At 37.2% G+C, this 13,698-nt stretch overlaps 1 protein-coding gene across 3 annotated transcripts in view; it reads left to right on the top strand.

Annotated features, from left to right (window-relative positions):
* Nucleotides 1–13,698, top strand: part of SPPL2A (signal peptide peptidase like 2A) — a 52,458-nt gene that overhangs the window by 7,799 nt on the left and 30,961 nt on the right. For all 3 annotated transcript variants that reach the window (XM_068551522.1, XM_068551531.1, XM_068551519.1), the window contains exons 2-5: nt 9,677–9,796; nt 10,484–10,666; nt 11,092–11,181; nt 11,667–11,800. In XM_068551522.1, coding sequence (XP_068407623.1) covers nt 9,677–9,796; nt 10,484–10,666; nt 11,092–11,181; nt 11,667–11,800 — 527 coding nt within the window. The remainder of the gene's footprint in view (nt 1–9,676; nt 9,797–10,483; nt 10,667–11,091; nt 11,182–11,666; nt 11,801–13,698) is intronic.

Raw genomic sequence — 13,698 nt, 5'->3', positions numbered from 1 at the left:
AATGCCCATGCTTGGGACTACCAAGAGACTGGAGTATAAAGCATAGATATAGCCTCAAGAGATAGGGACGTGAAGGTCAGTGCAAGACTGACTCAGTGTAAGTACACTGATGAAATACAGCTCCTTATATATGTCCCATTGTTTAAGGTCTGATTGGTCTGGGAAAATGAGGAAATAGGACACTTGCAGGGATGTGAGTATAGTGTACTCCATTACAGTTGAGGTGTTTTTAGACTTTGAGTAATCATTTGGCACTTATCATACCAAAAATTATTTAGGAGAAAAATGATCAAAAGAATAGGCAACTCTGACATTAAGATAGACTTAAACATTGATTTAAAAAGAAGATGACATGGAATAAGACTGAAGTCAAGTGATCTGGATAAAGTAAATTTGGAAATGTTCACAAACAACAGGCATCCGATGAAGTTTTATGGGAGGTAAATTTGAATCAGAAAAACAGGAAGTACTACTTCACACTGTGGGCTGGTAAACTTGCTTCCCTTGCGTGTGAGGATCAAGCAAGATGCGGAATATAAAGACACGGGTGTGAGATTCATGATTTGATGGCCATGAAGAACACTTGATTCCACCGCCAGTGGTTGTAGGAACTGCCATTAAGAGGCAGGATTTGGGGTGAGCAGTAAGGAGCACTTGTCATAGGGAAAGGAATTCCATGAAACTATAGAGTCCTAGAAGTGGGGGTACTTGGAAGAGTATAAGGAAAGGAGTTAGAGTTTGGGATGTTTAGGGTGTGGGAGGAACTAATTGGGTATTAGAGGAATTTGAGTGGTGGTAGGAGACCCATGCCCAGAATCACAGCAGAGAGGGAGTTAACAGCTAATGCAGAGATATATATGACCAGTATTAAAACTGGAGGGTGATGATTGGGTACTAAGGGGTGCTGGCGGATCTAGCTGCATAAGGGAACTTGAAGTGATAGCAGAGCTGAAAGACCACTGGTCTGGGTTTTAGAGAGCTCAATTCTAATCTGGCCCCTGAGACTTCATTTTGATCATTTTGGACCTGTTTGAGCTATGAAATGAAGGGACTAGATTATGTTATCCCTAAATCCCTTCAAGCTCTTGATACTAAGCTTTTTACTAAGAGAATATTTTCATTATTGGTTGAAAATATAAACAGATATTTTTTAAGGGTTGAGTAAAGTCATAGAAGGCCAGACCACAGTTGATTACAGAGGAAAATTCAGATGTCTTGAAGCATGTTTCTAACTTGAAAAATGTAAAGGAAGATATCCTGTCCTTCCACCATAGGGTCTTTGTCAGATGATCTAATACTAACACAGGTAGACCACAAGTCTCACCTGATTTGGTACTTGTAATGTTTGAAGGGACACTGAGCTTCAGGCCTCTGTGCTTACCAATGTAACTGGCCCACAGTGATGTGGTTTCTACTACAGTTGGCCCTTGAACAACATGGGTTTAAACTGCGCGGGTCCACTTATACTTGGATTTTTTTCGATACGTACACTTTGTTTATGATCTACAGTTTGTTGAATTTGTGTGGAATCAAATCTATGGGATTTGAGCATACCTGGATTTTGTTATCTGTCCTGGAACCAGTCTCCCTCAGATCCCGAGGGGTGACTGTGCTCTTGTTCCCGCATAGCTTTTGCTGCTCAAGGTTGGGCCCATAGAGCAGCAGCATCAGGATCACCTGGGAGCTTGTTAGACATGCAGAATCCCACATTCCACCCAGGCCAACTGAATCAAAATCTCCGTTTTAATATGATCACTAAGTGATTTGTATGCACGTTAAATCTTGAGAAACACTGCTCCTATAGCTATGGTACTCAAACCTTAACAAGCATCAAAATCTCCATAAGGCCTTGTTAAAAATAAACTTCTCAGAGTTTCTGATTCAGTAGGTCTGGAATAGGGTCCAAGAATTTGCATTTCCAACACCCTAAGAACTACTAAAGCTTTTACTAGAGACTGACTTAAATCACATTCTGTTTGTGATTATCTTTTTCAGGTTTCTTTTTAATCTTCCCAGTAAGACTATAATTTCTTGTTTAGTGTTTCTTGGTGGGGGCAGCTTTATTGAGATATAGTTCATATACCATAAAATTCACCCATTTAAAGTGTACAATTCAGTGGCTTTTAGTATATTTACAGATATGTACAACCGTTACTATAGTCAATTTTAAAACATCTACATCACCTCAAAAAGAAACCAAATAGGTACAGCACAGAGGATTTTTAGGGCAATAAAACTACTTCATATTCCATATGATACTGTAATGGTGGATACATGTCATTACATATTTGTCAAAACCTATAGAATGTAAAACACCAGGAGAGACCCTAAATATAAACTGTGGACTTTGGGTGGTAATGAATTGTCAGTGTAGGTTCATAGATGGTAACAAATGTTAATAATGGAGGTTGGAGGGAGGCTATGCGTGTGTGTGGTAAGGGAATATGTAGGAACACTGTACTTCATGCTCAGTTTTGCTGTGACCCTAAAGGTGATCTAAAACATAAAGTCCATTTTAAAAAAAGAAAGAAAGAAACCTCATATTCTGTAGCTATCACCCCCATCCCTACATCCTACCAAACCCTAAGCAACCACTAATCATCTTGTATTTCTTCTGCATGGTGCAAGTACTTGGCAGGGTGCTAGATGTATTATTAATAATAATAGTTACCATTTATTAAGAGCTTAATATGGGTAAACATTTGCATCATCTAACTTAATCATCATGACAGCTCTGTGAGGTCTGGACATTTTTTGTCATCTCGAAGCTGAGGAGGGAATCCCCTGGAGGTCCAGTGGTTAGGACTCTGTGCTTTCACTGCCAGGGCCCAGGTTTAATCCCTGGTTGGGGAACTAAGATCCTGCAAGCCTTGAGGCGGGGTCAAAAACAAAAACAAAAAAAAATAAGATGTTGATGCTTAAACAGTTTAAATGACTTGTAACATAGCCAATAAATGGTGAAACTGCCATTCTGTCCCAGGTCTCTAGTTCCAGAACATACGATATCTATTGTTGATAAACTGAATTTTCAAAGCTATATAATCTCTATGAGAAATTTTACTAAGATATTAAAATGTAGTGGAAATGCTTAAGTTATTTGGCTTTGTTAGCTTGCTCATGAAATTTGCTGCATGTTCCACATCCAATACAAACTATTCTACAATTATGTATGGTTATACTTTCCTCTCTCGTAGTAATCTTCCACTAAAATTTGTGTTTTGCCTTAGTAATTCCCATATCAATGAATTTTGCTTATATCAATGATAAATTTTCTACCACTGTGGAAAAGACTGTAATCTGTCTATAGCAATAAATGTTACTCATAGTTGGATATCTTTGTACTTCCTTGTACTTTTAAGCTTTTTAAAAAATCCGTTAGCTTTTGTAATTATAAAAGTAACACTGACTATTATACAGTTGTGTAAAAGGAGGTAGTGTATATGTATCAATATGGAAAATCTAACGTATAAAATTTAAATTTTAGGGCTTAAAGACTTAAATATAAGACATGACACCATAATACTCTTACAAGAGAACGTAGGCAAAACATTCTCTGACATAAATCATACCAGTGTTTTCTTTGGTCAGTCTCCCAGCGCAATAGAAATAAAAGCAAAAATAAACAAATGGGACCTAATCAAACTTACAAGCTTTTGTACAGCAAAGGAAATCATAAACAAAATGAAAAGACAAACCTACAGACTGGGAGAAAGTATTTGCAAATGAGGCAACCCACAAGGGCTTAATTTCCAAAATATTCAAACAGCTCATACAAGTCAACAACAAAAAAACAACCCAATTGAAAAATGGGCAAATGAGCTAAATAGACATTTCTCCAAAAAGACATACAGATGGCCAACGGGCACATGAAAAGATGTTCAACATCGCTAATTATTAGAGGAATGCAAATCAAAACTATAATGAGGTACCACCTCACACCAGTCAGAATGGCCAGCATTAAAAAGACTACAAATAACAAATACTGGAGAGGGTGTGGAGAAAAGGAAAACCTCCTACACTGTTGGTGGGAATGTAAATTGATGCAGCCACTATGGAAAACAGTATGGAGGTTCCTCAAAAAGCTAAAAATAGAGTTGCCATATGATCCTGCAATCCCACTTCTGGGCGTATATCCAGAGAAAACTATAATGCAAGAAGTTACATGCACCCCAGTGTTCATAGTAGCACTATTTACAGTAGCAGAGACATAGAAGCAGCCTAAATGTCCATCAACAGATGAATGGATAAAGAAGATGTGGTACACATATACAATGGAATACTACTCAGCCATAAAAAAGAATGAAATAATGCCATTTGCAGCAACATGGACGGACCTAGAGATTATCATACTAAGTGAAGTAAGTCAGAAAGAGACAAATACCATATGATATCACTTACATGTGGAATCTAAAATATGACACGAACTTATCTATGAAACAGAAACAGACTCACAGACATAGAGAACAGACTTGTGGTTGCCAAGGGGGAGGGACGTGGGGGAGGGAAGGATTGGGAGTTTGGGATTAGCAGATGCAAACTATTATATATAGGATGGACTACAAGGTCCTATTGTATAGCACAGGGAACTATATTCAATATCCTGTAATAAACCATAATGGAAAAGAATGTATATACGACTGAATCACTTGGCTATACAGTAGAAACTAACATTGTAAATTGATTATACTTCAAAGAAATAAACTTTAAAAAATAAAATTTTAGAAAAGCTACACAGTAGTATATATAGTATGATCCCATATGTGTAAAACAGACAACAATGTATATGTTTGAGATCTATCTGTCTGTCTGTCTGTCTGTCTGTCTGTCTGTCTATCTATCTATCTATCTATCTATCTATCTATCTATCTATCTATCTATCTGTCGGGTTGGCCAAAAGGTTCATTCGGTTTTTCCATAAGATGGCTCTGGTAGGACTTAGTTGTCTTTAAGTTCATTCAAAACAATTTTGTTAGATTGTAATGTGACAGCTGTCATATCAGCGTGCATTAAAAAAAAAATCAAAATTGGTGAATTTTTGTGTAGCCATTATTAAATTGAAGATGGATGAAAAAAGCAACGTTTTCGGCATATTATGCTTTATTATTTCAAGAAAGGTAAAAATGCAACTGAAACGCAAAAAGAGAGTTGTGCAGTGTATGGAGAAGGTTCTGTGACTGATCGAACGTGTCAAAAGTGGTTTGCAAAGTTTCATGCTGGAGATTTCTCACTGGATGATGCTCCATGGTCGGGTAGACCAGTTGAAGTTGATAGCGATCAAACCGAGACATTAATTGAGAACAATCAACGTTATACCGTGCAGGAGATAGCCCACATACTCAGAATATCCAAGTCAAACGTTGAAAATCATTTGCAATAGCTTGGTTATGTTAATCACTTTGAAGTTTGGGTTCCACATAAGTTAAGTGAGAAAAACCTCCTTGACCATATTTCCGCACGCGATTCTCTACTGAAATGTAATGAAGTTTCTATTTTCAAAACAAATTGTAATGGGTGATGAAAAGTGAATGCTGTACAATAATGTGGTATAGATGAGATAGTGGGGCAAGTGAAATGAACCACCACCAACCACACCAAAGGCCGGTCTTCAACCAAAGAAGGTGATGTTGTGTATATGGTGGGATTGGAAAGGAGTCCTCTATGATGAGCTCCTTCCAGAAAACCAAACGATTAATCCCAACAAGTACTGCTCCCAGTTAGACCAACTGAAAGCAGCACTTGATGAAAAGTGTCTGGAATCAGTCAAGAGAAAATGCATAATCTTCCATCAGGGTAATGCAAGACCTCATGTTTCTTTGATGACCAGGCAAAAATTGTACAGCTTGGCTGGGAAGTTCTGATTCATCTGCCATATTCACCAGACATTGCACCTTTGGATTTCCATTTATTTTGGTCTTTACAAAATTCTCTTAATGGAAAACATTTCCATTCCCTGGAAGACTGTAAAAGGCACCTGGAACAGTTCTTTGCTCAAAAATAGAAAAAATTTTGGGAAGAGGGAATTATGAAGTTGCCTGAAAAATGTCAGAAGGTAGTGGAACAAAAGGGTGAATACGTTGTTCAATGAAGTTCTTGGTGAAAATGAAAAATGTGTCTTTTATTTTTACTTAAAAACTGAAGGAACTTTTTGGCCAACCCAATATCTATCTATCTTAAATATTCATAGATAGTATCTGGAAAGACATAAAAGAAGCCCCTAAGGGGTGACTGTGAGAACCAGGATGAGAGGAGAGGGACTTCATACCTTTTTTGTTTTGATTGTTTTTTCCTTTTTAAATTTTCTCCTTCCAATCTTTTTACACCCTCATCTTTGCTTTTGTTTTCCTCTCCTTTTTTTTAATAGCCTGGTCTCTCTCCACATCATTCTTTAAGTTCACATAACAGTACAAATACATATAGGGAGCTCTGAGGGGGGGGTCATTTTTATAAAAATAGAAAACACTATAAATATCTTTCTGGAACTTGCTTTTCTCACCATGGACATCTATTTCTACAGGTAGATCTAGTTATTCTTTTTTTAAAATTTTTTAATATATTTATTCATTTATTTATTTTTGGCTGTGTTGGGTCTTCATTGCTGCACACTGGCTTTCTCTAGTTGCGGCGAGTGGGGCTACTTTTTGTTGTGGTGCGTGGGCTTCTCATTGCGGTGACTTCTCTTTGCTGTGGAGCATGGACTCTAGGTGCTCAGGCTTCAGTAGTTGTGGCATGCGGGCTCTAGAGCTCAGGCTCAGTAGTTGTGGCGCACGGGCTTAGTTGCTCCGCAGCATGTGGGATATTCCCAGACCAGGGCTCGGACCTGTGTCCCCTGCATTGGCAGGCAGACTCTTAACCACTGTGCCACCTGGGAAGTCCTCTAGTTCTTTCTTTTTAATAGCTGTGTACTATGCATACCATAATGTAATGGATTCTTATCTGTGGAAGATGTTTTTTGTTTTTGCTATAACATATTGCAGTGAATATCCTTGTACATTTATCTTTGTATAATCTTTGTGCATTATGTAATACATCTGTAGGATATGAATCAGAGAATTATAAGTATTAAAAAAGTTTGATTGATATTGCCAATTGTCTATTGTAAATGTTATACCACTTCAGCAGTGTACATTGTTAAAACCCAAATCCTAATTTAAATACAGTTCTCTCTAAAAGGAGCTTAATAGAATGACTGGTTCCAATCTATGGCAGGTAAAGGATAAAGTCAGCCTAAAACAAGGAAGTCCTCAAAGACTAATGGGGTCTTGCCAAAAGGATACAAAGAGCAAGGTGGAAGAGGCTCTATTGGCCAAATTTGGGATAATTTGAACATCAAACGAATAATTGTAATTGCACTACATTGAATTTTAAAAAATCAATTAATCTCTAGTGATAGTAAGCAAAAGGTGGTAGAGAGAGAGAGTAAAGCTCTTTTTTTTTTAGAAAAGAAGAGTACAGGGGCTTCTGTGGTGGTGCAGTGGTTAAGAATCCGCCTGCCAATGCAGGAGCACGGGTTTGAGCCCTGGTCCGGGATGATCCCACATGCCGCAGAGCAACTAAGCCCGTGCTCCACAACTACTGAGCCTGTACTCTAGGGCCCGCGTGCCACAACTACTGAGCCTGCGAGCCACAACTACTGAGGACACGTGCCACAACTACTGAGCCTGTGCTCTAGAGCCCGTGTGCCACAACTCCTGAAGCCTACGTGCCTAGAGCCCGTGCTCCGCAACAAGAGAAGCCGCTGCAATGAGAAGCCCGCGCACCGCAACGAAGAGTAGCCCCCGCTCGCCGCAACTAGAGAAAGCCCGCGCACAGCAATGAAGACCCCAACGCAGCCAAAAATAAATAAATAAAATAAATAAATTTATTAAAAAAAAAGAAAGAAGAGTACAAGCTAATAAATGTAGAGGATTGACATTCACCATTTCACAACCCCAAACATAATATGTAAAATTAAATCAGGCATGGAGGCTAAAACACTAGGTGAGAAGTTGCTGAACTGTTCACATTGTGCTACAGATTACTTACTAATCACAAGGGGAAAAAAATATTTAACTTTACACTGGAGAAACCCTGCAGTTACTATGTTAACCAAATAATCAAACTCAGCATTGCTAATGGCGGGACATCCTGATATCATGCGCCATTTTGTTGGGTGCAATAAGAAGTACCCATTTTGTTGGGTGCAATAAGAAGTACCCAATTCACTTACATAGTATTCTTTAAAAAATGTTTAACCTAAGTCTAATCAACCCTTATGATTATCTGTAGAATTACCAGCAATAGTTAGAACTGTAGATGATGTTAGTGTGACCTTACGTAGGTTGTTAGTAACTACTCTGAGTCTCAGAGCCATCATTTATAAAACAGTGACACTGAATCAAGTAAATGTATGACAATAACCTAAATATACTTTGTTGAATTTTTGTAGTTTGTTTACAACCTAAAAATAGTTTGTGTACAGTAAGAATTTAACATATCAGTTTACCTCTCCTGTCAGAATCCATTCATAGCCACCAAGTATATAGCTGAATGAAAACTACATTTCTTTTTTCCAGAAGTAGTTTCCTTATGTAATTACTTTATGTAAATATCTGATGGCATGTTTCAAGAATTCCCTATACTTGCTTAGATCCATAAGCTAATAAAGTCCCAAGTATGCTAGAAAGTTTTCTAATCTCGAATGTTCAAGGGAGATTTCTTGTAGGAGAGCATGGATTAGAGCATTTCTGTACTTCTTAGACATTTAGATTGACTTCTAGGTAATAAACAATTTTATAGATCAAAAATGGTCAAATATCAGCAGTTTCCTGTAGCTCGATCTAATGCATGCTTTAGTGGCAGAGGCTTAGTAGAACAACATCTTTATCTGCCAAACAATTATTTTTCTCCCTTATGTTGTAGAGTAAGATTTTCTCACAGGAGGAGAGAGGAAGGATCTGGACTGATCCAAGTTTGAAGGGAATTGGGATGTGGAGTGGTATTCTAGTTATCTTAGGCTGTTTCTTCATATCATAGGCTCCACTCCCACTCCCCACCCCCATGTACAATGGATATTCTTTTTAGTCACTTCTTACCTCTTGTCTCTCTTTTCTAGGTAGTGAGAAATGAGGCAAAAGGAAAGAACATTTTTCTATATCTTCTTTTTCCACTCTAAACTCTAGACTGGTCTTTTGGAATAGGCAGTTGCAGGGTCTTGAAAACTTGAGATTTCCAGTTTCTCTGGTTCTCTTCCAAAGATAGAACTTAGAAATAATGATACCTTTTTTTTTTTGCTCTAGTTACTCGTAGAATATGGAAGGTAATATAGGTTGAGGGACTTCAAGTGCATTTTCTTTTATAGAATATGAACAATGGAATAATAACTCATAAGAGATTGGGAAATAAAGTTTCAGACTGTAAAGGGAGTATTGAACTTATAAAATCATAACAAGATTCCTCCCTGGGATATGGCCCTTATAACAAGGGCCTGTAAGAAAGTGACTTACCTTCCTTAAAGAGTGTGTTCTGGGCAACCATGTACAGTTTTACCATTTCCTCAAACAAGAAGAAATCAATTTATTGGAGGACCTTCCCCCTTAAGGAAATGTGGTCAAACCTGTATATAAATAGCTTTATTAAAATCCTTAGTTCTTGGCAAGCCGAATTATTGCCACCGTGAAAATTATTGTTTGTGTCCTAGACAGCTGCTCAGGAAGCAATCCTGCATGCATCTGGAAATGACATGCCTTCACCATCTAAGGACTACTGCATGCTATATAACCCTTATTGGACAGCTCTTCCAAGTACCCTAGAAAATGCAGTAAGTAAATCACAGCTTCTATTTATTTATAAACATAAAAATATTGAATGGTAAGAATGAGTGATTATTATGTTTTAGCATGTAAACTAGTTATATTATGATTAATAAATATTTATTGCTTTTGCTTAAGTATTTCTCTCTGTGAGAAAAGCAAGTTAGAGAATTTAAAAATACTTGCCTCAAAGCCTGATTGTCATCAAATATTTCTAATTTAAAAGAACCTTGGGACTTCCCTGGTGGCACAGTGGTTAAGAATCCACCTGCCAATGCAGAGGACACGGGTTCGAGCCCTGGTCTGGGAAGATCCCGCATGCCACGGAGCACCTAAGCCTGTGCTCCACAACTACTGAGCCTGTGCTCTAGAGCCCGCGAGCCACGCGAGCCACAACTACTGAGCCCACGTGCCACAACTACTGAAGCCCGCGTGACTAGAGCCCGTGCTCCGCAACAAGAGAAGCCACCATAATGAGAAGCCCACGCACCGCAATGAAGAGTAGCCCCCGCTCACCACAACTAGAGAAAGCCCGCTTGCAGCAATGAAGACCCAACACAGCCAAAAATAAGTAAATAAATAAAATTAAAAAAAAAAAAAGAACCTTGTATTAAACCAATGTTGACACTTTGCCATTGAATGCTTTTAGGGGGAAATATGATATTTATAATATTAAAGACATTTCTTCTTTCCAGACTTCCATTAGTTTGATGAATCTGACTACCACACCACTGTGCAACCTTTCTGATATTCCTCCTGATGGAATAAAGAACAAAGCAGTTGTGGTACAGTGGGGAACCTGCCATTTTCTTGAAAAAGCCAGAATTGCACAAACAGGAGGTGCTGAAGCATTGTTGGTTGCCAATAACAGTGTCCTCGTAAGTTATAAAACTATAATAACTTCTTTTGAGTTCATGATATCAAATTTCACAGGAATTGAACTACCTTCTTTGTGTGTGGTGTAGGGGCTGAGTTTTGAATAATCTGATGGTAGGATTCTTTTTAAATAAACATTCTGGTTATGATAGGTGTTTAATTGGAAAATTTTGTTTCTTTTCCATTCCTAAAGTAGACAAGACTATGTTAGGAATGTGTGTGTGTGTATGTGTGTGTAAAGTATCAGTTTAAGTTTATGCTAAAAGGATTCCAGTTTGAGAACTCTTACTATAACATTAAGAACACATGAAACTTCGTTTTATAACTTTAAAAAGATGTAATGTTTGTATTTAATGAATAACTTGTATTTTATTCTGTAAATACACTAGTAGTTCATAAGTCTTCACAGTATGTTTTTTTCTTTTAGTTTCCTCCCTCAGGGAACAAATCTGAATTTCATGATGTGAAAATACTGATTGCATTTATAAACCACAAAGACTTTAAAGATATGAAGCAGGTAAATTAGTAATTATATATTAGATAAAGTTTATAAATAGTACAACTTCTTACTTTTAACCATGATATTTAATTTAAATTATTATATATGTTCCATTTGCTAACAAGAAGTTATAAAGGCCTATCAAGTTTTTATTTGGAAAGTATTCACCCCCCATTGAGCACAAGGTGTTTTAGAGTCCTGACTTTAGAAGGGATATTTCTTTACTTTGACCTCTTTAAAAATCTTTGGGTTGTATCATTTAACTTTAAATCCTTGAACAAAATGTGATTGTGTAGAACATTGCACTTTCAAGATTTAATAAACCAAAGCATAGCCTCATAATTTTGACAAGAGACTATATATCATGTTGTCAAAACAGTTCTATTATTCTTGGCTATCTTATGTATAGTGTCCATTCCAGAATGAAATTGGAATATTGCTGCCATATGCTATAGTAAAAAGAAAACTAATTCCAGTGTATTAACTGTTATTTTGCCTTTCAGACTCTCGGAGATAACATTACTGTGAAAATGTATTCTCCATCGTGGCCTAACTTTGACTATACTATGGTGGTTATTTTTGTAATTGCTGTGTTCACTGTGGCATTAGGAGGATACTGGAGTGGGCTAATTGAATTGTAAGCTTAATTAAACTTCATTGTTTTTAAGATAAATGGTTAAAAATTGTTTGTTAATCATTTTATCGTGTAACAACACTTAAAGTTCTGCTTGTTCTTAGAATATAGTGCTGACGATTAGATTGCAGGTTTGTCCTCATACAGGTCTTTAACTTTTCACTGAGAAGAAGGGAGTCATAGGTTCCTCTTGTTCTTCTGCTGGCAAGGAAACATTGAAATTTCACCAAAGACTCTTAAATTAAAATGTTTAATTACCTCTCCCAGAAAAGGTGGAGATAGTTAACATTCTAATGTGCCTATTTATTTAGACTGGAAGAAAATAAACAGAGAAGGTGGGAAGTTTTTCAGCTCCTCCTGAGTTGAGTCATTACAATGTGACCTCATCATTCTATTTAATGCTTTAGGAATTCTAAGGATATTAATTAAACATGTCCATATTTTAATTTAAATACAGAAATGCCAAATGTATGTGAAATTTAGATTTCTCTATTTAATAACAACCTAGGCCCAGTCTTCTTACAGTTACGTACCTTTGGCTATAGACTAAAACAAGCAATGTAGTTTATTTTTTTAAAGATTTATTTATTATTTATTTATTTAATTTATTTTTGGCTGCATCGGGTCTTAGTTGTGGTACGCGGGATCTTCGTTGAGCCATGCGGGATCTCTTGTTGGGGCACAGGCTTCTCTCTAGTTGTGGCACACAGGCTCCAGAGCACATGGGCTCTGTAGTTTGCGGCATGCGGGCTCTAGTTGTGGTGCATGAGCTCAGTAGTTGTGGCACACAGGCTTAATTGCCCCGCGGCATTTGGGATCTTAGTTCCCTGACCAGGGATCGAACCCGCATTCCCTGCATTATAAGGCAGATTCTTTACCACTGGACCACCAGGAAAGTCCCAGCAATGTAGTTTAGAAGGATCAGTTCATATTTATAACTCTGAGTAAAAAATTGTGCTCGGAGCATATTATTTTATGCATAAAGGACGATATATTCACTTGTGAATTGATCTATAGATTCCATTAAAAAGGGCTTACTTGATGCTAGCCGAAGCTAATAAGCTTATTTGTAATTTCTTAAAGTACTAAAATTTGATTGACTTTCATCAAGAGAGAAGTCTAGGGTTTAACAAGTGTAGATTCCTAGAGTATTGAGCTTAAAATATTTTACATATTTGGAAAACACATTTCAGCATGTATTAGTCACATGATTTCACATGAGTAAGCATTATTTTTCTTCATTATTAATCTTTATAAAGCATAGTATGTAAGATCTCCAAAATCATTTTCTAGATTATATGGTGAAACATTATAAATAATTTCCCAAAAGCTACTGATTCATTGAAAATGTTTTTCCATTTAATATACATCTTCACTATACTTACATTATTATGTAAATTGTTTCTTCTCTAGAGTAGTGCTTCTCAAACTGTAATGTGCATACAAACTGTCTTGAGAGCTCATTAAAATTTTTAAAAATTCAGATTTAGTAGGCTTGGGATGCGTGCTGAGACTGCATTTTTGACAAACTGGCCCATGGACCACACTTTGAGTTAACAAGGCAAGCTTCATATATATGTCAGGGCAGGTTCCTCCTCAAGAAAATTGGAGGTGGGAGAGCAGCACGTATAAGTTGTTTTATTCATAAAACACGATGGGCAAAAACAAAGAATGTGTTGCCTTCAGTAGCCAGGTTGGGAGAGGAGATGTCCTTTACCTGCAGGATTATGGATTTTGAAATTGAGGAGGCTGATTCTAAGAGCAGGATAAAGATAGAAAGAACTAAGTGTGTGTGTTGGTGGTGGTGGGGTGACAGTATAGAGAAAGAGAGTATGAATCAGTAATAAAATGGAGAAAGTTTCTTAAAAAGTAGAATTATTGAGGACATAAGGACCGTTCGC

This window comes from Eschrichtius robustus, chromosome 1 (genome assembly GCF_028021215.1).
Source record: "Eschrichtius robustus isolate mEscRob2 chromosome 1, mEscRob2.pri, whole genome shotgun sequence".
In the NCBI taxonomy this organism is placed as follows: Eukaryota; Metazoa; Chordata; class Mammalia; order Artiodactyla; family Eschrichtiidae; genus Eschrichtius; species Eschrichtius robustus.
This window is presented reverse-complemented; position numbering and strand designations above follow the sequence as displayed.